The 22,641-nt window shown below is 38.6% G+C and overlaps 1 protein-coding gene across 3 annotated transcripts in view; it reads right to left on the reverse strand.

The window, feature by feature from the left end:
* LOC149932377 (glutamate receptor ionotropic, kainate 2-like) overlaps nucleotides 1-22,641 on the reverse strand; it is a 121,076-nt gene that overhangs the window by 28,253 nt on the left and 70,182 nt on the right. For 2 of the 3 annotated variants that reach the window (XM_090157517.1, XM_090157516.1), the window contains exons 3-4: nucleotides 375-626; nucleotides 3-178 (exon numbers count right to left, since the gene is read on the reverse strand). In XM_090157517.1, the coding sequence (XP_090013643.1) occupies nucleotides 3-178; nucleotides 375-626 (428 nt within the window). Of the gene's footprint in view, nucleotides 1-2; nucleotides 179-374; nucleotides 627-1,129; nucleotides 1,528-22,641 lie in introns of those variants that run through there. The other variant, XM_090157518.1, reaches the window with a different exon arrangement.

A 22,641-nucleotide genomic window follows, 5' to 3' on the forward strand; every position in this document is an offset into this window, starting at 1 on the left:
ACCGATCTTAAAAAACGCGGCAGGTTATCTGGTTTGGTGTCTACTATGATGCTATAAATTCCCCTGGCTTTGACGTCGCGAAGAATATCTCTGAAGCTGTCCGCCGACGTCTTGCGGAAGAGGAAATGAATGTTCTTCGGTAAGGGTTGACGTACCAACTCTTGAAGACAAATGAGAGCTGCGCCAGGAATTGAAGGAAGACGTGGCGGAAGATATATCGGCGGCGGCGGAAAGAGGAGCGACGGGATTAGGAGGAGGGTTTAAAGAGAAAATCGGCCGTGTTAAAGACTCGTTCGACGCTAATTTCTTATTAAGTCGGGTTTCCCCGACCACCGTTTTTATCGGAGCGTCGGAGGAACCACTCGATCGCTCACCGGCGTCGTCCTCGTACAAAACGGCGATGCGAGTCCAATTGAGGAAAGTCACCAAGTCGAGCAGCGCCCTTCCGAGCACTTGAGGACTAGGATGGAGGTTGATGGAAAACTCTTTGATGTCCGGCTCTATGTCTAGTCTCATCTCTATGTGAGGAATGTCTAACGCGTCGCACAGCGACTGAATGTGATTGGCTAAGAGTGGGTCTTGAGGCCCGAAAATTGCGCTGGAGCCACCGTTGATTTGAATACAAGCTGCGTTCGAAAGAGAAAAACGGATTAATCACTCGTAACACTCGAGTTCGATATACACTGACATTTTAGATATAATACGAATATCGAGGGTAGCTTAAACGAATCTGTTCCATTGCGCCAAATCCCATTCGACCGAAAAAGCCACACTTTGACGGATTTAAGATTCGGTCTAATGGGATTGTCCCATTCGACCGAAAAACCCGCACTTCTCCGGGTTTAGGATTCGGTTTTATCCGTTTCAGCATCTGTCAGAACAGCATGCAGTGTTACCTAACCTAACCTAACCTAACCCAACCTAACCTAATGGAGTACAAAGAAAAACTATTTTTTTGCGGTCGCTCAATTGTGAATATGGCGTCGGTTGATTAGAAAAATACAAAACCCGCCTCTGGGCTAATTTCATCAAAAACATTGGCGGAATTCGGTCTAATGTGAATTCGGTCGAATGGGATTCGGCGCAATGGGAAGATACCGCTTAAAAGTACCCGAAATGGCGCGCTTACTGATAAGTCGGATAAATAACATTACGTTTTAGGTATGATCATAGGCAATCTAAAAGGTTGACCAATTTTTGATTCTTAGGTTGGGATATTTTATCGCGCGACATTTGAATTCACCACGAGCGTCTTCATTCCCAAACAGCTATACTCTCTCGAATGTTGAGTAGTCGGCGGCGTTCGCTTTGACTGCAAACGTGGCAATTTGCATCCCGAATTCGGACCGCCGATTTAACGACATTACGCTACTCGGACCCCTTGGCTGTTCCAAAGTCGGTTTACGGGGAGGGGTGAGCTAAAAGATTAAGGTCTCGAATCTTGCCTAGATAGGCGCGGTGGTCAGCGATGTTTGAAACGTCCCTGCTAAGGTTTTATCCCTTAGCCACGGAGCGCGCCGCCTACGAGGCGAAGCTAATGGTCCGAGTAAAACGGAATGGCCGGAAGCCAAAAAGGAAGTGAAAAAGACATTTAACTGAAAACTACGGAAATCTCTCTCTCTCTCTTCGCCGAAGATTCCCTCCTTTTTATAAAAGCTAAGCATTTTCTTTGGTTCTTCTGACTCGGATCTGGCTTAACTCGGGAAGAATTGGCAGAAGGAATCTTTATTCTCATTCGGCAGATGCGATTCGAGAAGGCTCTAATAGGGATTCCCAGGTGGGCGCGCTATTATAAGCCGAGAGTTCCATTTTAATCCGAGGGCGGGTGGGCATCCGCTCGATACTCCCTCGCGAATAATTTATATCCGAGTTTTCAGTGACACCGCGCGAGCGCCTTTTCCCCAAATTAATCGTGTTAGCCGATATTTAAACCCCCTTTTCGGGTACGCGAACGATCTCGGCCTTTCGGCGCACCCTTCTCTCGGGAAACTCTCCTCCGATTTATATTTGAGACGTTTGTAGAACACGCGTCTTTTGTCATCTTAAACGACGCCTTTCCTTACCACCGCCGCCGCCAACACCGGTTCACCACCTCCGAGTCCGACGCTATTAGGCCGGCCCGCGCGCTCTGGAACGTAGAAGGCCCGGTTTCTATTACTCCGAATTAACTTTGGCATTTGAGAATCGATTTCCGTTAATGCGCCGTGGTCTATACGTTTGACGGTTTCTGGAGCGGTCCGCTTGAATGTGCAGCGAGCTTTAATTTCCCTCGAAAGACCCAATCCGAGACGCGGGATCACCTTCATTAGACTCGCTTCCAAAGCACTCCTAATTTCGGATTCCACTCGTTGTTCGAGTATAAAATTCTTTCGGAAAAGACTATATATATATATATATATATATAAACGCTAATTCGATTTGGTTCCTTTGGAAAACTGAAACCACCTGTAACAGTTTTCGAATATTAATTATATCTACGCCACACGCGCCACCAAATGGATTTTTCTCAGGGAATGTCTTAAGGATAACTCTTTTCTATTCCTCGAGATCTCTCTCCCTAAAGAACTCCGCGAAGCCCACTTAAAATCGCGTAACACACCGTATACTGGCGAGTTGAGGCAAACCGCGAATTTGTGTAATGGCCGTCTACTCGAACCGTAAAGTTGACTAGCTCGTCGTAACACTCCGGAACGTATCCGGTGCCCCTTCAAGACTGGATACGAATCCGGGAGTATCGGAAGGCCTGGCGAATACGTTAAGGAATCGCTCCGGTGGCTTAAGAAAGAGACGTCGAGAGAACGAAAGAAGCCTAGGAGAGGAATGTTTAGCTAACCCGAAAAGTACTTGAATCGGAAAATCGCGTCACGTCTCTAGCAGCCTGCCAAGCCCTTCTCTTTTTTCGTCTCCCAGCACCACGAGCTCTTTATTTTCTTCTCCCCTCAGTCGTCCATTCTACTCGGGCCGTCGTACGGCGCAGCGTCTTCGCCTCTCCTCGCTTTATACGCTTTCTGTTTCCAACACGTTCTGGCGATATAGCTTCTTTCGCGGCGAAAATCACCGGACCAACGCTATTCCGTCTTTTCGGAGCGGTCAGCGTGAAATTTCGCTTCCCTCTTTCCTTATTTTGGCTTTCGCTATTTTTATTTCTCTTTTATATTCACCGCGAAACAATTGTTATTCGTAGGCCCAAAGAATAACAGTTTTAAGTTGTTTCCATTTACGTTATTGTTCAGACCCGCGCCACGGGAACTCGCGTCAATCCAACGATAGCTTTTCTTTCTTATTCGAATTAACAGAGGGATCGCTTTAGGAAGTGAGATTTTAGATTAAAATTGGTTAATAATTCATATTTTAAATCTCTTTTAAAATGCACCAAGATAAATCAAGAGGCAACTGTTTTTTTCAAACTAGGTACGTTTTGACAGGTTCTAAAGTAATTTATTATAGATACGGGGTGTTTCAAACAGTGGCGTAGCGTGTATTTCTTCCGCCCGGGGCAGACCCTAAATTTGCTGCCCCCTATTTTCGCAACTAAGCAAAAAATCGGTGAAAATTCTGTGGCACTCTGTTGCTCTGTTGATTGTTAAAGGATTCAAGTCGTTTAAAAATTAAAATTTTATTCTGCGTGTTTTTTGCAACGCGATTTTTTTATTGCAATGGTGAATAATAAATTTGTACCTCTTGTTCGATTGCCAAGATACCCAGATTTGTTAATCTCGACGTGCACATTGTAGACTTTTAATAATTTCTCATCACTTTTTCGGTCCACGATCTCGGCCAGCCGCGTTCGTTTCAATTTCCCAGGCCACTGGCCGCCCCCTACATTTAAGCCGCCCGGGGCCATGGCCCCCTTTTCCCCTCCCACGCTACGCCACTGGTTTCAAATGGTTATGTAAAAATTTTAAGGAATTGAGAAGTATGCCTGTTTTTTCCCATTTTCCTACGATGAGTTAAAAAAAGCGCCAGAGAGCTTCAAAGTGTGGCCTACTAGCCCCTGGAAGTAGGCCAAAACAAGCGCAAAACTGAGTGAGCGAAATGATTTTGGAGTATGTGTATTTTGCTTTCACGCGATAGCTGTTACTAAGATTCTATAATTGATAAACCTGTCGTTGAGTTAGGCATTGGTGTAATTATGTAACATATTTTTTTAAACAGGTTTTGAGCAGGTAACATTTGTTACCATTTTAAATAAAACACATGTAAAATATTTTTTTGTACAGAAAAGGCTTCGTATAAAATATATATTTTATAAATTTTAATAATAATCTTCTTCAACGTTTGACAAAGATCTTAGTGTAGTTTCAACAAGTCAAGCAATAAAATTTGGTAATTTTATACAATATTTCAACTAAATCAGCTTGAATTCAATTACGCTGTAGAAAATTTTAATAAATAATTATTTTATCGAGTCTTTACATGGTTACATTTTATAAATATGAGCCCATAACGCTGCCCACCTTTATTAATTTAAAATTACCTGCTAATGTAAATATTTTACGATATATTTTTTTAATATTACCTGAACTATTTTAAGTACCTCTATCACTTATTTTTAATGTTTTATAAACTGAAAATGGAATATTTAAAAAAGAGTAAGCGTATATTTGGCTTTACACATTTGGTACTGCAATAGGAAATAAAATAAAAAATTAATAGAAACCGGAAAAAAAAATATTCACCTTTGGAATCACGATATTGTTTTTAATTTCACGGTAACATTTTAGCTTCCCGTTGAGTTTTTAATTTGAACCATTTGAATCCCAGAGCCGTGGCCCGTCGTTTAAGCGAAATTGAGTTCTGGGGGGAAAATATAATCAATTTCTGGCCGACGAAAATGGAAAACTTTCTAATTAACATTTTCTTTGAAATCGCCGCGTGCTGCGCCTGGTTCGACTCCCTCCGTCCCTAATTGAATTTTCTCTCTGTCGATCCATTTCTCTCTCGCAAGATTTCTATTAAGAAAAGAGCCGCAAATTGCGATTCGTCAGATGAGAGCCTCGCCTCGCCGCTCAAAAATCTCTTCCGTCTGTCTTCAGTGGGAAAGATTTTAATTTGAAACTGAGAAAAAAATGCTCTAAACACAGAACCTTTCTTATATTTGCTCAGTGTTTCGCTTTTATTTCGATTCAAGAAATTAAAAACAGTCTTCACTATAAAATAAACACGTTTATATTTATCATGAATTCGTTAAAGTATTTAGTCATTTAGACGGGCGCTCTTGATTTAGGTCATCAAAATTGACGAAACAAACAACACACGAAAATGGGTTTTATTTACACGGTTGCACTCGAAACTCTGAAGTCTTATTTTAAAATCAAACAATATACGTATATATTATAATCAATAATTTATTCGGTGAAAAAAATATTATGCGGTATACCGCAGCAACTTCCACCAATTTCATCTTGTGATTCCGAGACGAAAAACCATTTCTACCGAGAAGGGGCGAAACCACTCTGTTATTATTGTTAAGTTTATACTGACGAGGAGACGACCCGAGGTGATAATCACCGATTTTGTTCAAACTCGGGTATAGTGTACACCTCCATGTCCCTTAAATAACCTGCAAGGGAAAAGTTGCGACGGGCTTTCGTTTAGCCATGGCCACCGAAAACGTTTTTGACAACATGATTTCGGATTATTCTATTGAAAATAACATGGGAATCTGAAGGATTTTTAGGGTCCCCCCCCCCCCCTGTGAAACCTTTTAAAAATTGAAAAATTTCGAAAATTTCAAAACCGTTAAAAATACATTTAAATTAATTTTAAAAATTTAATTTAATCAAGTTTAAGTGCAATTTGGTCAATTGGGGGACCCTTAAAATTCTTCAGATTCCCATGTTATTTTCAATGGAAATAATTCCAAATCATGTTGTCAAAAACGTTTTCAGTTGCCATGGCAAAACGAAAGCCCGTCGCAACTTTTCCCTTGCAGGTTTTTCAAGTTACACGGAGGTGTAAATTATACCCGACTTTGAACAAAATCGGTGATTATCACCTTGGGTCATCTCCTTGTGAGTGAATAAGGAACCAATATCTTGAGCTAACTTTGAAGGAACCTTAACTTTTTATTATCCGTTACATTCTGCCGCTTCTTTGGCGGGCTTCTCTTTATCACGTGTTCTTACCGTTATCATTTATACAAACAATAATACTGTAAGAGCCACCTGTCATATACATAGCAATGATGAAGTGAATATCTCCTCTTTGTAGTGCCAGTTCGTTTCATTAAAGGCGTTAACGAATGCGAATATCTTGGCCAACCATCTTGCGTGAACGTCAGTAAAGATTTCATATCAACATCGTGTTGAATTTTAGCCTTCATTCCAGCTTCACGGGAAGCAGACAATGTAGTTAAAGAGTGTAGAGCTGTGAAAGCGCCTTCGTGATATGAGGTGTCAACATCATTGGTCTGTGATGGCGCTCTTGAGACGGCATCATACATTTTAGGACCCGGATCAAAAACCAGTTGAGGGTCATATCGAACGAGGTGAAGTAGAAGGCACTGTAGCCGAGGAGATAGTGCATGAAATGAACGCTTGACTATAGCCACTAAGGGTTTATGACCCTGATGTAGAAGTTGAAATATTCATGGGCATAAACAATGGCTTAAAGGTAAAGTATATTGTAGTCAATAGAGAGCTTTTGGCAGTGAGACGAATTTGCCAAAAACTGAGGAAACATCTAGGACTGTAAAAATGGTGCAGCGGTGGGGAGCTTGAGATGAGAGTGCAGTAGGAATTCATTTAGGTAACGCAGATCCAGGCAAGTTCGTATAGTGCCATCAGGTTTAGGAACAATGACCACAGCATGAACCCAGTCAGTGGGCTCAGTGACAGCTTTGAAAATTTGCAGTTTCATCCAACGTTGAAGTTAAAATCGCAGGGGCTCACAATAAGCAAACGAAACACTTCGAATAGGAGCCGCAACCGGTACAGCGTTTGGTTTTAGTTTATTGTCATAAAGTCCCGGGAGACAGCCCACTGTTTCAAAGTCAGCTTGGAATTCATCGATGAGGCTTTGTGGAGTGTCACTAGTTTTTTCATAAATTTGCATATCCACAGGTAAAAGTTCAATGGAGTTGTGGAACAGTTTGTGGTATGAACTTTGAGATGAGACACTATCAATTCGCGTGACTAGCCCCAGAACAGCTGATGTGTCACACAGTAGCGGCGCTAAGGTTTTTTCACGGGTGGGCTAAATATTTTGTGGCCCCTAAGAATTTTGTGGCCCTTACCATTTTAGTTACCCCTTATAATTTGGTGGCAGCTGTGGCTTGCCCTCCAATATGTCTCTTATAGCTTCTACATATTTAAAAATTTGAAAATTTAACTCAAAGTATAAATTGCACTCTCTCTTTTTTTACTAAACTAGACAACAACCAACAAAGGATTGTCTCTTAACCTATTAGATAAATCTCTATTTATAGAGAGCAAGGCTAAATTTGTTAATCGATTTTCTTAAAATGATTCGAGTCTATTAAGTGTACTAAAACTACGCTCTGAAATAGTATTAGCAACAGGTATGCATAATACAATTTGGAAATATTTTACGAGATCTGGGAATGCCTGCTCGTATGTCAATAAATATTTATAGCAATCGGAAAAATTTTGCAAATTTTGAGGTTTAAGATATTCATTGGTTTCAAGCTGCGTTTGCAAACTTTCTGTGTTTATGTTTTCACCGCTTTTGGTACTAAATAACATTTTAGCAACGTTGACCTGATTGTTCAGAGACTCCATTTCAAAATTAAATCTTTTGTAGTTTTGACAAAACGCAGTAATTTTTTCAACGTTCAAAAACTCGCTCGAATTTGGGTCTGATGCGCAAAGTTCTTCATAAATAGAACAATTTTCTAACAATCTTTTTTTCATTTCTAATACGAATCTATCTAAAATTTCAAAATAAGTTGCTTTAAGTTGGTCACCAATAGTTTTGAACTCCGTTTCCCGACTTCCTATAGTACCCGTTATTATGGTACCTTTTAACCTTTTGTTTTGAATAATTTTTCTTTTCATGGGTACTTCGACGGAACTATTCTTTTCTGGTACTGGAATTTGATCGAATCTTTCGAATTTCGGTCTGTTTCTAACTTTTTTATTGTGGCACCGCAAATTGCTATGGCTTGAGTTATAACTACTTTTGGATTTTGCAAATATTCAGAAAACACATTTGTTACGCCTAAAATCTCATCTAATGCTACGACCATTAATAAAATGCTGAAATTTTGAAGCTGGGAATGGTACCCTCTACATTCGGCTGCTTCCTCAGATTTGCCACTTTCAATTAAGTTTTATAAAGCTAAAACTACAGCATTATATCTACTGGACCATCTAGTGTCACAACTCTGGGGTAATTTTAATATTACATCGTATTCAAGCTCTTTTTGGGCCTCTTGAAAATACTCACTTCGAAGTGACGAATTACTTTGAAATGTATAAATTGCCTGTAACAAACCAAGTGTTTCACGAATTATTGGTACATTCTTACAGGTATCCACCAAAACTAAATTTAGGCGATGGGCGTAACAGTGCACATATGGACACATCCCACCCACAGCATCCTTAATCCTAATGTTCACTCCCGACTTACTTCCACTCATTACACTCGCTCCGTCATATGTTTGCGCTGCACAGTTTGATATTTTTAACCCATTTGATAAAAGAATATTAATAATCGCGGAAGGTAAAGATTCAGCGTCAAATTTATGTAAATCAACAAAAGACAAAAACCTTTCAAGAACCTCTCCCTTAGTGGTGGTAAATCGAACACAAACACTTAGTTGTTCTACACCGCCTTTGTCCCTAGTTTCGTCAGCAATTATTGCGTAAAAACCACCCGAATCATTAATATCCTGAATAATCATTCTTTGAACAAGTGCACCACTAGTGTTAATAAGCTCGTTTTGTATTGATCCGTGGGTATATTTTGCTACATTGGGCATGCTATCTACTTTTTTCTTTAAGTCAGGTGAAATGCGCTTTAACAATTCTAGGATTTGTTTGAGCTAAGGCTCACGCTGGTTATACAAAGCGGGAACGAAATACTGATTGTGTACGAAATACTAATCGTTGATAACCGAAATTTTTTTTAACTCGGAAGATACAGAAGACACCATGTTAAGTTTATACCCAATATCTTGAGCTAACTTTGAAGTGACCTTTACTTTTTATTATCCGTTACATTCTGCCGCTTCTTTGGCGGGCGTCTCTTTATCACGTGTTCTTACGTCATATATCATGTGACAATTATCACAGGCTAATTTTCGTTAGAATATATACCTGAGTTGTATGTAAAACCTCAAATAAAGATGTCGGTTAAGGCCATGAAGTATGTGTACGCTTTCCGTCAAATAATTAAGTTGTCAAATATGCTTGGGTATAAATATTTGAAGGGGATAACTCGTAAAGGAAAGCTAGACTTTTGGAAGTTGAACTGAGATTAATTAGGTAAATTAAAAATCAATGTTTGCCTCATTTCTTTTAAGACTATTCTTTAAAGAAAAAACGCTCATTACTTCGAAGTTGAAAAAAGGGTAATTTTTTAATACAGCTGAGTGGGAAGAAGGGGACTTTCGTTAATTATTTCTTAGAAGCGCTTCCTCTGACTCATTCCGCAACTTAATTAAACCTCTCAGATATGCCGCTAAGTTTGTTTACGCTCCGATGAATCTGGCATCTCTCGCTTCTTTCTATTCGTTTAGATCTCATCCCTCATTACCGTTTGCGCTATCTTCATCGTGCCTCCCCCAAAAGCAACCCAGCCAGCGTCGCTGTTGAGAAATAGTTATCTTTTAGGACAAATCGTAAGACTTCTAAATTCATCTGAATCGTTTGTAATTTTGTTTGCGTTATATTTTATTATTCTTCCAATCTTCGCGATAAATCATTTGAGTCCTTGTTAAGACAATACCCAAAAATCTATAAAGCTCAAAGATGTTAAATGTTTAAAGAACGGAGAATTAAGATGGCTCGAAACGACCATAATAAAAAGAAGAACCGTAAACGTTTCGATTTCGTTTAGATGGGAAAACAAGCTGCATTTAGGCGTGACATCTGGTAGCGTATATACGTGAATTCTGTTACGAAAATGTCCATTTACCGCGAGACAATTCCCGTAAAAAACATTGGCGAAAGTTCTAAGCAGAGAGAGAAAGAGAGATCAGAGCGGCCTCCGCTGTTGAAGTAGCGCGGACGTATCTGGGCTGGCCGGTCAAGGCGATCGACCGAGAGAGAACGTATAGTGAAAATCTTAAAGGGGCCAGAGTGGAAATGTCCTTTTTCTCTGGCGGGATATTGGGGCAAAAGGAATTTTCGTCGTCGGCGAGGAGGAAGAAGGGGAAAGAGTTGGCGTAACTGCTCGCGGAACCTAATCGAATCCGTTGTCAGGTGAGCCATCTTCATTAAGAACGTGGCCCTTTCAGAGATCTCCCGGCCTCATCGCGGTCCCTCCCAAACCTTGTTGCGAGCCGGCGATGTCTTCTCGGTCATCCTCCATCCATTCTTTGACCTCCACCGCTAACCATCTTCATCCCGGATTCTTTGGCTGAATGTTTTCGTCTCGCTTGTTTCCTCTAATAGACCTTCGATTTCGTGTATAAAAATGACTGAACATGTCCGATGGAACTATTATTAATCGACAATAAGTATTCGTTGCTCCAGTATTTTACAGATATTTCGCGTTCATATCAATCTAGTGTGGTAAGTCAGGAAAGTTTCCGGAAAAGGACCTAGGCCTTTTTTCCGGAAAATTTTCCGTATTTTTCCGATAAAAATAAAAAAGTTTACATTCCATGATTAGTCTAATATATTTTTTGCAAATTTAAATAAAGAGGCATTTTCGCCTAATTTTTTCGAACCTAAAAGTAAAACTAAACCTTTAGACTAGTTTAAACTGGTTAACAATGTAACACTACTAATGTTTTGTAGTATGTTTACTGTTATTAGACATTTTATATCGATAAAAAGATAAATTCATTAAAAACCCTTAAAAAGTAATTTATGTTTAAATTTTTTATATTTCCGATTTGCGGAAATTTTTCTGGAAATTTTTCCGCATTTTATTTTTCCGGAAAATTAACAACTCTATATCAATCTCTTGGATTTACATTCATTTAGGAGTTAACGTTTATGTTATTTTATTCCCAAAAATGTCCATTAGTCCAAATAAAGCGTTTCAATACCACTTTAAAATGATAAAAGGACACCGTTTTCGCTTTGACAAAGATATACCTATTAGGGAAAATTTCGTCTTTGTCGTCGCTTTCGTTGATGTTATGAAAATGGACATTAGGAAGTGTCTTTCTGTTGAAGAAAAGGAGCTTCCTTATTGCTCACTCTCTGACGATGTCGTTCCGTTTTGTATTTTAAATTTGTTTTCCAGGCGTGAAATCCTTTAAATTTGTTTACTACATAAAATTGTAATTGTAGGGAAATATAGAACGCGCGTGCCAAAGGCGTAGTAAGGAGCTTCTGGTAGCTCGGGCATCTTTGTTCGTGATTAACGAGCATTTAGCGTCTTTTAGGGCAGCCATTAATAAGGATCGGCCCGCTCATTAATTACTTCCCACACGTTTTTATTCAACTCTAGCCGCGGCTTAAGCCCTTCACTCGCCGCTCAGACGACCGCTGCCCATCCAAAGGTTTATTGCCAAAAAGAAGTTTAATCAAACTAACCAGCCGCGAATAAGCTTCACTCGTTCTGAAAGAAAAACTTTGCAAATCCTCGCTTCGGGCTAATTTTTACAAATTGAACAAATATTTTTTACCTCTAGAAAATTAACTGCGCTACTCTAAAACATTTAAACGTATATGAAAACAATTATTGCTGTAACTAGGAGGGTTGAGTTTACGTTTAATAGTACTATAGTTAAATATCATGTGAGTGTAGCGAAAATAATTCATATCTCAAACACATCTATAATTTATCAGGATTATAACATAAGAAACATAATAATACTAAGTATGACACTTCTTATTGATTTAATGCTAATTTTCTGACCGAACCTTTTTCCGACACTGACATTCTCGTCAAGCTCCGACTTGGACTTGCACTTGTTATCGTCCTAGTATATTTCGCCTTAGGCATATTTAAACATTTGGAGGCTCTGCGCTGAGAACTAAACCTATATTCGGTGATAATCTTTCCTAATTGACATACATATTGTTATTATATTACTTATGGTTGTAATTATATTGTATTAAAAATTTAATTAAAGGTAAATATGTTTATAATATAATTATATTAGCTGGTTTTCCCGTCCTACGTCTGTCCAAGCAGAAGTGGAAAATATATGATTGAAACAGATCAACGCCGATGTTAAGAAACTATAAGAAGGAATTAATGAGGTAGAATATAAACTTGAGATAAACTAACTAAATTCTAAAAATAATTGTTAAATAAGACTAAAGTACGAAATATGCCTCGTGCGCAGTTTAAATTTTGATCATATGTATCGCCGCCTATCGTTAAAAAAGTCATCTGCTATATCTTAACATATTTAGTTTACGGATATTAAGGCCGATGGCGCTATATTTCCTTAGCTTGAAGCTTATATAAGGTTCAATTGGATTTGATAGTGATAAAAGATCACTGCACTTTTACAGATTGATGACGTCAACGCCTATTGAGTCATCCGTCCTGGATTATATTCTTTATCCCACGATATGTAGATTTGAGTTAGTTCTCTATACTTCATACAAGCTCTTTGGAATTAATAGGTTTTTCTATAAAGTTCTTCTTGTTTTAATGTTTATTTTACGTCAAGAAGCACGTGTTAGATTCACCAGGAATTATGGATTTTCTACTGTGCGTGCTACAGTTATTCTAATAAAGCTCGGTCTTGTGACGTAAGAGAAATATTTGGTATATATTTGTATTTTTAGTCCAATTTATAGAAACTAGGAGTAACAAACACAGCACCCCAAACAAGAAGAACGCAACCCGTCAAAATTTTAGAAGTCTTAGCCTAGTAATAATAATAATCAGCTAAGCTAATACCCAAGGCACCACCTTAAGCCTAAGTCATCTAGTGACTTTTAATGCCTTTAAACAGGTGACCGGTTTATAATGCGTAGGAGGGTGGTGGCAAGCCCTTCATGCCACCTAGGAGCAACAAACACAAGTAGAACGCAGCTAGCCTTTAAACACGCTAATGCAATGTTGAGTACAAATTTCATTGGGCCGGCCTTTACGCTGAACGTTTTACGGAACGAGGGAAGACAATTTCCAAATTTTACCCTTCCGACGGCAGCAGGAGCTAAAGCATTTAGACAAGGAAAAACGTACACAAGGAAATGCACGACTTTTGACGGGTTGCGTTCTCCTTGTGTGAGGTGCTGTGTTTGTGGCTCCTAAATGCCACGCGAACCAACAGTTCCCTACACTCACTATTACCGTTAACCTCGTGTTGAGAGAGTGGACATAATTTAGTGGGATTTGTAAATAGGCATTTCCATAAAATAACATGGTCCTCTTGTTTACTGTTTTTCCCCCACTTCTACAATGCTTCCCCAGCTGTCCCACTAAAGAGAGCTAATGAACTCGTCCGTAGGCCTCACTGCACTATCTCAAGACAAGCTAGGCAGTCGTAGCGCATTTATGGAAAGGGCTATTCAAAGTTAGAGCTCTCTCAGTCCTCTAACGAGAGAAGTTAATAAGAACTACCTGTGGGCTGTAATGCAATGAATGATGAAACACGTGAAAAAGTAGAAAAGTCTATAATGAAATGGGGAAAAAAGACACACTTTAAACAAATTTTAAGAAATTCTTTGAGCCAGTGGCGGATTCATATGGGGGTACAGAGGGCGCCCCCCCCCCCTTGACGCTTAAGCATGTGACTTGATGATTTGTATTACACCCATAGCTCAAGATGTCTTTTAGCGCCCCCCGCCTGAGTTTTTTCTGTATCCGCTACTGCTTGGAACATAAAATAACGATGTGAAATTTGGACCAGATAGATCTTCGAGGCAAAAACGACTTAACAATTAAATTTAAAAAATTCCAACGGTAAACCGGTTAGCTATATTTGGGGCTCATCAGTACCGTGTGGGCAATCTGGCATGCGACTAACACAAAGAAAAGAGAAGCTAAGTCTAATCATTAGGCCTATAATTTTCAAAACTATCGGTGGAAATTCTATTTGGTCCGAGTTTCGAGTCCTTATTTTATGCTCGAAAATCTATTGGTACGAGTAAGTTTTGTAATTTCTTTAAATTTGATTAGTTTAGCTTTATCATTCTATAGCGAGACAGACACAGAAGACGTCGGAAATCGAAAATAGATTTGTAATAAATTATATGAGTCTAATTGTGTATATATTATGATATTATTGAGTATATTGAATTGAAGGGAATTGAGTATGAAGTATGATTGTATTCTGTTATATTAAATTGTAGGTAAGTTACATGGAACGAAATTGTGAAATAAATTAAATTGAAGGTAAATGAGTATTGAGTAGATATTTAAAAGCGTATATAATGATAAACCTTTTAAAATATCAATAATTCTGGAAACTCCTGAAACGCTGAGTTTCCAGTAAAACTTAGTTTACAGATGGAATAAGCCTTTATGGAAATAGTATGGATAGTTGCGTAAATCTTTCAGCTATGGTTAACTATTCAATTATACTATGCTTTGTTATAAATAAGCGATGTATAATATAAAAAACTTTCCAACATTTGGTCGCAATTTCACAGAATTTTAACAATAAATTATATATATATATTTATATTATTTATTGATTGATATTCATTTGTGGATTTATAAAAGGCCTCGGCTCGAAACATCTCCAATAAATAAAATAAAAGTGTTTATACCATAAGAGTTTCTCCAGTTGGATTTTATAATTTATTATTAAAATTCTGTGAAACTGCGACCAAATGTTAGAAAGTTTTTTGTATTATACCAATAATACCAAGGTACTTAATAAGTTTAATATTTAGTTTTAACAACATTTGAATGAAAGAGAAAAATTACGACGAAATCGAAACATAAAATTTGATATTTTCCCTTTTAATTGTATTGATATTTGTAAAGAAATATTTGCATTCCTCAAACTGTCGGTGAAAGTAAGAATCTTCAACTTGAACGTTTTCATATTTTCCTATTTTAATTAGTTTATTCGGTTGAATAATTAATGCACCCTTTGGCGTTGATTTCCAGCGGCAGGTTCAACTTAAATTTCTTAAACTTACTTAAAAAAATAAAAATAAAGTAATTGAAATTAAATATTGAACTAGATGAAATATAAATAATGCGCGCTTGTTAAATTGCATACGTAAAATTCGTATTGGAAATTTATTTTTGTGTTTATAATATAAAGACATTGTTTCAAGTCGTTATCCGTAAATTTTACATTGCTTGACCTTTAATCTAATATATCGGAGGTAAAAATGAAAAATTCGAGGTTCGTCACGACATTTATCGCATTTTCATCTAACAATTAAAAAAGTGTTTAGCGAAATAGGTTTCGAAATGTCGTCACGGACGAAGCTCCATCTAGTCCAAGAGCCCATGACAAAATAAGCATGTGATAAGGTACACGATGGGTCAAGGTATTTTTTTAATTAGGTTAGTGATTTGTAACAAAGAACTGTTTGTCTTACGGGTCAAAGTAGGGGCTTTCCGGAAATACGAACCACATGACGTCACTTCCGGTAACTTTGAAAATTGATATGACCTGATATTGGTATCATTCAATTGGTCTCAACGTGCTCTTACGAAATATCGCTAAATTTACCTTCAAAACTGAACCAAACGGCGTATAAGACTAAAAAAGTAATTTTGTCTTATACATGTAAATTTGGGAGGGGCTCGAAATTAGTTTTTTAATCTTATACGCCTCTTGGTTCAGATTTGAATGTTAATTTAGCGATATTTGGTAAGAGCACGTTGAGATCAATCGAATGATACCAATATCAGGTCATATCAATTTTCAAGGTCACCGGAAGTGACGTCACGTGGTTCGTATTTCCGGAAAGCCCAAACTTGGACGCGTAAGACAAACAGTTCTTTGTTACAAATCACTAGCCTAATTTAAAAATACCTTGACCCATCGTGTACCTTATCACATGCTTATTTTGTCATGGGCTCTTGGACTAATCGGAGTAAACGGCGAGGAAGGCTCACTTCGAGCAAAAGTGACGTTCGTAAGCGGCGCAATTTGGAAAGCGTTATCCGTCGAATCGAAGCAAAGGGTCCCCCAAAACGCCTTCTCATTACACCCCGAGGACATCTTCAAAGGCATCGTTTGAACACTGGCCCTTGACGTCTAGTTTATTAAGTAGAGAGATGATTTATATATTACAATTAGGGCCGGATTATTGTCGCGAGCCAAATTTCTCCCGAACCTTTTAAGACGTTGCTCGCTGTCACTGATGGGGCGCGCTCTTTAATAACCCCTCATTTATAAAATGTTTCGTAATAAACAGACGTGAGTAATGACGCGGAACGCTTATTAATTGAAGCTTTTACTAAGATGACCGTTAGACGCTATCTCGGCCCGCTTTCGAGAACGAGGCGGATGATGATGGGCCCATTGGCCCGGAGAAAAGAAACATCCCTATACGAGATGCGAAGCCGCTAAAGCCCATCCAGGACCTTACATGTAGATTAAGTCGACGTTTTTCCTTCTTTCTCGGAGCCGTACAAAGAAAGGGGGCACCCAGAAAGTTTTTAATAGATGATCCATTGCTCCGAAACTTTTCCTACGAGTTAGGCCACCACTCGCCGAAAATACCGGAAGCTCTCGTTCCCTCCAAAGTGGCGCGACTAACTAACCACAAAGAGGAAACTCCTTTCTTCCTGCTGTCTCTCGGCAGTTAGCGATCTTTGTTGTACTCGGGAAGGGGTTCTTTTCCATTTAAGCTCGCTTTTCCTCTAAAGCGAGGCGTTCACCCTTAAAGATGAAGGGTACGAAATGGCTCGCGGGAAATAAACTTTCGGCAACACTGTCACCGTAAACCGTACGTTTTGATGGCGCTCAAATACCGTGATCTAAATTTAATGGGTCAAATCCCGAAGCGAGGCGGTGAATGGTGCACGCCAAGGAGACGCGGCCGTCGACTTCTACTCTATACCTTCTATCGGGCCATTATGTCAAACTTTTGGGATATTTTTTTTTTTATTTCTCTTCCTATGGCTTTGAAAACAAATAAGGTGGCTTTTCTATGAAGAGGCCGGTGCGTCGCGAAATGACGCGAATAGAATCAAGATTAATGATACGGCTCTTGTTTTGCACTTCGTCTATTCCCGCAAGCTTTAACATTGCAGCGTCTCTTTTTACAAGTAGATTTCTTTTCCTACAGTTACATCGTTCAGCGTAAGAGTTTTTTTTTGCTTTTACTATGTCTAGCTCTTTCGCGAAAAAAAACGCGGCGGTATGTAGCGAAGGAATGCAAAACGAACATCTGGACTCGAACTACAACCCCCATAGAATATATACTACTTTCTTCTTCCTTCGAATGTATGTTCTGTATTTTTTTTCCTTACTAGAAAACTGTATTTCACCCCTGGCGACGCCGAGAGGCACCTGTCCCCGGGCTTCTTGATATTTTCCATCCGGGATCTCATTTCCGAGTTTCTTTTATCTTCTTCTTCTATTTATTTTTTTCTAAGAATTCTAGGGTTATTTTTCAAAGCCTTAGAATTATTCTTCGTAGCCAGGGAGTTATATACTATTCTAATTTTCTATCGTTGACGGAGAATTTCGCTTAAATTAATTTTCCGCCATGATTTATGGTAGAGTGCGAAATACCACGCTTGTTATAAAAACATGACTTGAGTTTTGAAAATATTCCCTTTGGTATTTGATAAAAATATGAATAATTTACATTTGCAATCCGTAACCTTAAGAGTTAGGTCTTTGGCTTGATATAATTTCATTTTCCTTATTCACTATTAAAAGAGGTTGGAATTAAAAGCTTATTTCGTATTAACTGAAATGGAATGTAGATTCGGTACAAGATAGTAGAGTAGGTATGATCTCGGAGAATAATTCTCATTTTATAGATGAAAGTAATTATCCGAATAGTAGTTCAGATCCCCAAAAAAAAACGGTTTTTCGAGGAAATTCTCATTTTAATTCTTCATCCTAGCATAAAGTATTTCACCCTTCCTTAAATTTTACTTTACATTTAGTCTTTTTTAGTCCGAATGGATGGATAAATACCCAGACATTATAGAGAAAAGAGCGATACTTTACCGTAGGGAAAGGCTGTCCTTCGAGATCTGGGCATATACGAAGAATTCATACGTTCACTGTGTAGGCGGGCGACGCGGGTATAAAAATTGTACTTTTTAGTACTATTTTAGTGGTCTCTTTTGAGTGCCATGGTCTCGTGTAAAAAAATGCTAGAACTAAAACACGGTCGGGTGGCTGAACGCGAAATAAAGAGAAGGACGTCCGAGAGATGGCGCTGGGCGGAATCTTTTCTTAAAATGGGTCGGGCTCGGACACGCGTGCAAGTTGGAAGAGGGGGGAAGACTTTTCTATCCATTGTTCGACGTTAACGTTTCGCTTCCAGCGTCTGCCTTCTTTTCCCATCTTTCTTCATCCCTGTTCTCTCTCTCTCTCTCTCTCTCTCTCTCGCGTCATCTTCATCCTTTCCCGCCTTCCCAGAAAAGAAGAATTTCAAAACTTGGCTATGCATGACTTGTTGACGACATGCTAGTTTTTTGCCGGGTTCCGACGGGAAGAAAAGTTTTTATTCTATTTCCTTTTTTTCTGTTTAGGCCATCTTCCCATAGAGGGTATTATATAGTATTGGAATCGTTCTATTTTCGCTCCCTGGCTTTTGGCTGTCGCGATGTCTTGATAGCGCGATATGCATAAAAAAGCGGCCTGGGTTGACCGAGAAATAGTTCAGATAACGAAAGGGGTAAAAATCGGCCCCAAAAAATATGGGTGGCCGAACTAGAATGGTTTCTTTTCTTTTCTTTTTCGACGTAATTTCCTTTTACGACTGACTCCCTATGTTTGGCTCCGCACCATCCGTAGACACTGAACTGGAATGAAATAGCCCCAGTGATGAGAAATGACACGGACCAGACGTTTATCGCCCTCCTAAATTTAAACTCGGCCGACTTTCATCCGAAAAATTCGTTTATATTGATCAGATAAATGCGAGGCGTTTTTATCATCAATTCTGTTTTGTTAGGCACTGAATTTTACATGTTTTTAAATTTATGCGATTCCCTGGGAAGCACGTGGAAGTCTGAATTTCACGACTCTACTTACCTCGTTGGGCGATTAACGCGATTCTTTAAGCGGCCTAACTAGCTTTGGCTTAAGATGGGGGGTCCAAGAGTTTATGCCAGGCCATCCTAGGCAGAGAGCAATAGAGTTACTCTCTAAGACTAATATTGTTACGATATTTTGGGGACAAATAATTAGTAGGTATAATGTAAATAGTAAAATATAGGCCTATATCATACAGTTTCATAACATCTGGGAAAGAGTGTAATTGGTGAAGCTCGCTTGTTTCCGCTCTTGGTCAGCGGGTTTTTACCAGATAATATCACCTCATTTCTTAACAAAAGAAAGAAAGCCAAGGGTTTAAAATGTTTCTTTGTGTAGGACTATTTTGAAATGTATCGGGAAAGTTGGTTAGGTTCATTATATTGTATTTCGCGGAATTCCCTGGGATGGTAGTGACGTAGTTTTGGAAAGTTCTGGAAAGCAACGGACAAGAGTGTGTCGTGTGGTGGTGCAAGATAAAAAGTGAAAGAATCGAAGGACGCAAAAGTTGGAGTTTGGACATCCGATAAGAAGCTCGTCTTCCCGAGAAGTACTCCAACGACCAGAAGCTGGAAGTGTACGCCCCGCAGTCGCGAATAATTTAAATTAGTGCCGGCGAAAGCAGTGAAATACCGGACGATGTAATCTACCTCGCCGATGGAACGCCTCGTCCAGCCACCAGCTACGCTCCGTTGACGGGATTGACCCTGCCCTTACCAAAATTAAGACTGTATTTGTTGGTTTTAAAAAGACTGCCACAGTCCCAAATACATCCTTAAGTCAGATGTAATTCGTACATACTTTTATACTAAATTTAGATTTATTTTCGGTTGCACGATAGATATCAATTAAAGTATTAACTAAGTTTGTATAAACAAACTTCGCTAAGACGTTTTTAAATCTGCCACATTCCCAAGTACATCCTTAATTAAGTTTTTATTAAGTCTTAGATTTAAAATTTTATATTTACCAAACAAGTTCGCAAAAATAAAACTTGTCGAAGACTTTTTTGAAACTGTAAAATACAACCTTATTTAAGATTTATTTCAGCTCTGGGAGAGTCTTATTTAAGACTCCTAATAACGGTTAATTTCAGTTTAATTTAAGCCTGATATTCCTCCTCTAAATTTAGGCTTGTTTAAGATTAAATTTAAGCGTAAATTACTAGGGTTATTTTAAACTTATTACTAGCTGCCAATATAATATTAATTGTATTCTCAATTTTATGCAAAATAATGCATATTTTAGTCTCAACTTAAACTGCAAAAATAATGCATATGTAAGTCTCAATTTCAACTGCAAAAATAATGCATATGTAAGTCTCAATTTCAACTGTAAAAATAATGAATGTGTTAGTGTCAATTTAAACTGCATAAATAATGCACATTGTAATCTCAAATTTAACTGCCAAACTATTGCATATTTTAGTCTCAATTAACACCGCAAAAATGATAGCAAATCTGGCCTTCATTTAAATAATAATTTAATTTAATATCTTTCTAAATATTAGCTTCAAATCTATAAATGTATGTGTTGATAGCTTGAAAGCACATTTATTTCCTACCAAATTAGATACTCATTTAGAATAACTATAACAGTGGACTTAGAGCCAATAAAACCACACTCTTCAAGCCGTGAAACAATGTCGGTGAAATAACCTGCTATGCAAAACGGTCTCCAAATCAATGAGTGAACCAGCGCCGTCCATGGGAGCGGGATTTGATGGTCATCAGGGAGTCACGTTGCGGTTCTTCGCCTAGCACCTCAGGCCTCTCGACGCAACTACGTTTGGGACCTCAATAAGGTCAAAGGACGCCGACGTCAAATGGACTACACGAAGCCATAAGTATCGTTTCGAACTTCTTCGCCAATACGGTAACCGTAATTAAAACTTCGCGCCAGCCCTTCGGGTTAATTATGTTAATTTGTTTACTCGCGCAATAATTATCGCTTGCACTGGCCAGAATGCAATACTGTGTTGTTTAAGTTAGCTCATATGTTTTGGCCAGGATTAATTTTAAGTTAGTTTCAATGTTGGTTAGGATTAATTCGTTTAAAAATAAATATCTTAATTTCTTTGGTAATCTCTAATCCGTTTGGTTATTTCTTATATCGCTAAATAAAACCCCTAGACAATTTTAATTTTAATTTAAACAAAAACCCCTAGACAACTTTAATTTTAATTTAAGTATAATTTAAGTAAAACCCCTAGATACCATTTTAATATCTTAGGACCCTCACTAACCCCATCATAGAAGTTAAACGAGTACCCGGGCAATTTAATTTAATTGTAGCATAAAGGGTTGTATGTTGTATTTAAGTTTTGTTTTAAGGCCGTAATTAAGTCCCTAATATTTTTACGCTACAACAGCTGTGATTACTATGCGGCTCAAAGGTTTGAGCATCTCGGTATGCACCGGTTGGATACGTATGACTTCTTCAACATCCCCGCCAAGATGATTCTTAGCTTTGTGTCGTAAATAGGACATTTTACTTAAAGTCACAATCGACCTAGGGCCGAAGTACGCGGCTTTCCGCCCCTTTCAATAATAGTAATAATAATAAAAACTATATAACGTGCCTCGCGTGACCCTCACCAGCGAACCTCGCAACCCTTAATTGCATCGATTTGGAAATTCTAATTGAAACCATTAGCTATAGCTATCAGAGCTTGGTCTAACGCACTTAGTAGTCAGTATGTACGAAATGCGCTGTCAATCCCTTGACCCCATTGGGTTTTGTTTAAAAAAACTGTCTTCGCGGCGAGGAAATAGTAAATACGCTATCTGAGAGGGCATTAAGGGAGTGATTGGTGTATTTTCCACATTGATTCATGATGCTGGTTTTTGAAAAAGTGTATATAGAAACGTCACCTCACGGGTTTATTTATGATTCGACCATATCCGCTACAGATCATTAATATCTGATAATGGCGAAAAAGCGACACTGCGGCCCGCGACTATTGCTGGCTTCGCGTACGAGAGACTGACAACTGAGCAGGAGGGATTTTGAAAGATGGTTTTTCAGGCTGTGTCGCGGAGAAGAAACCTTTTCTTTCGCGAAAGAGACCATCATCCGTTATAGACCCACTTACCGGCCTATCAAATAGTTTGTTTTGCCACCGAGTACTAAAAAACCTCCTTATAAACTGACACTATATACTCTAAATGAGTTTCGTAGTGCTTCAAGATTAGAGAAAGGGTTTTAGATCCGTTCGGAATGCCCGTTTTTGATATGACGAAATGTGGCTTCATTTAATCTCCACTTCTTAAGAAGTCTGGAGCTTTCTTAATTCCGAATGATAACATTTCTAGGGGAAAGGAAAGTAAGCTTTGGAATTTTCCCTGGACTCTTATGGTTATCGCACTTCCGCTAATCAACAGATTAGAATTGAAGAATTGCCC

Source organism: Leiobunum rupestre, chromosome 8 (assembly GCF_980474605.1).
Source record: "Leiobunum rupestre chromosome 8, qqLeiRupe1.1.hap1, whole genome shotgun sequence".
Classification (NCBI taxonomy): domain Eukaryota; kingdom Metazoa; phylum Arthropoda; class Arachnida; order Opiliones; family Sclerosomatidae; genus Leiobunum; species Leiobunum rupestre.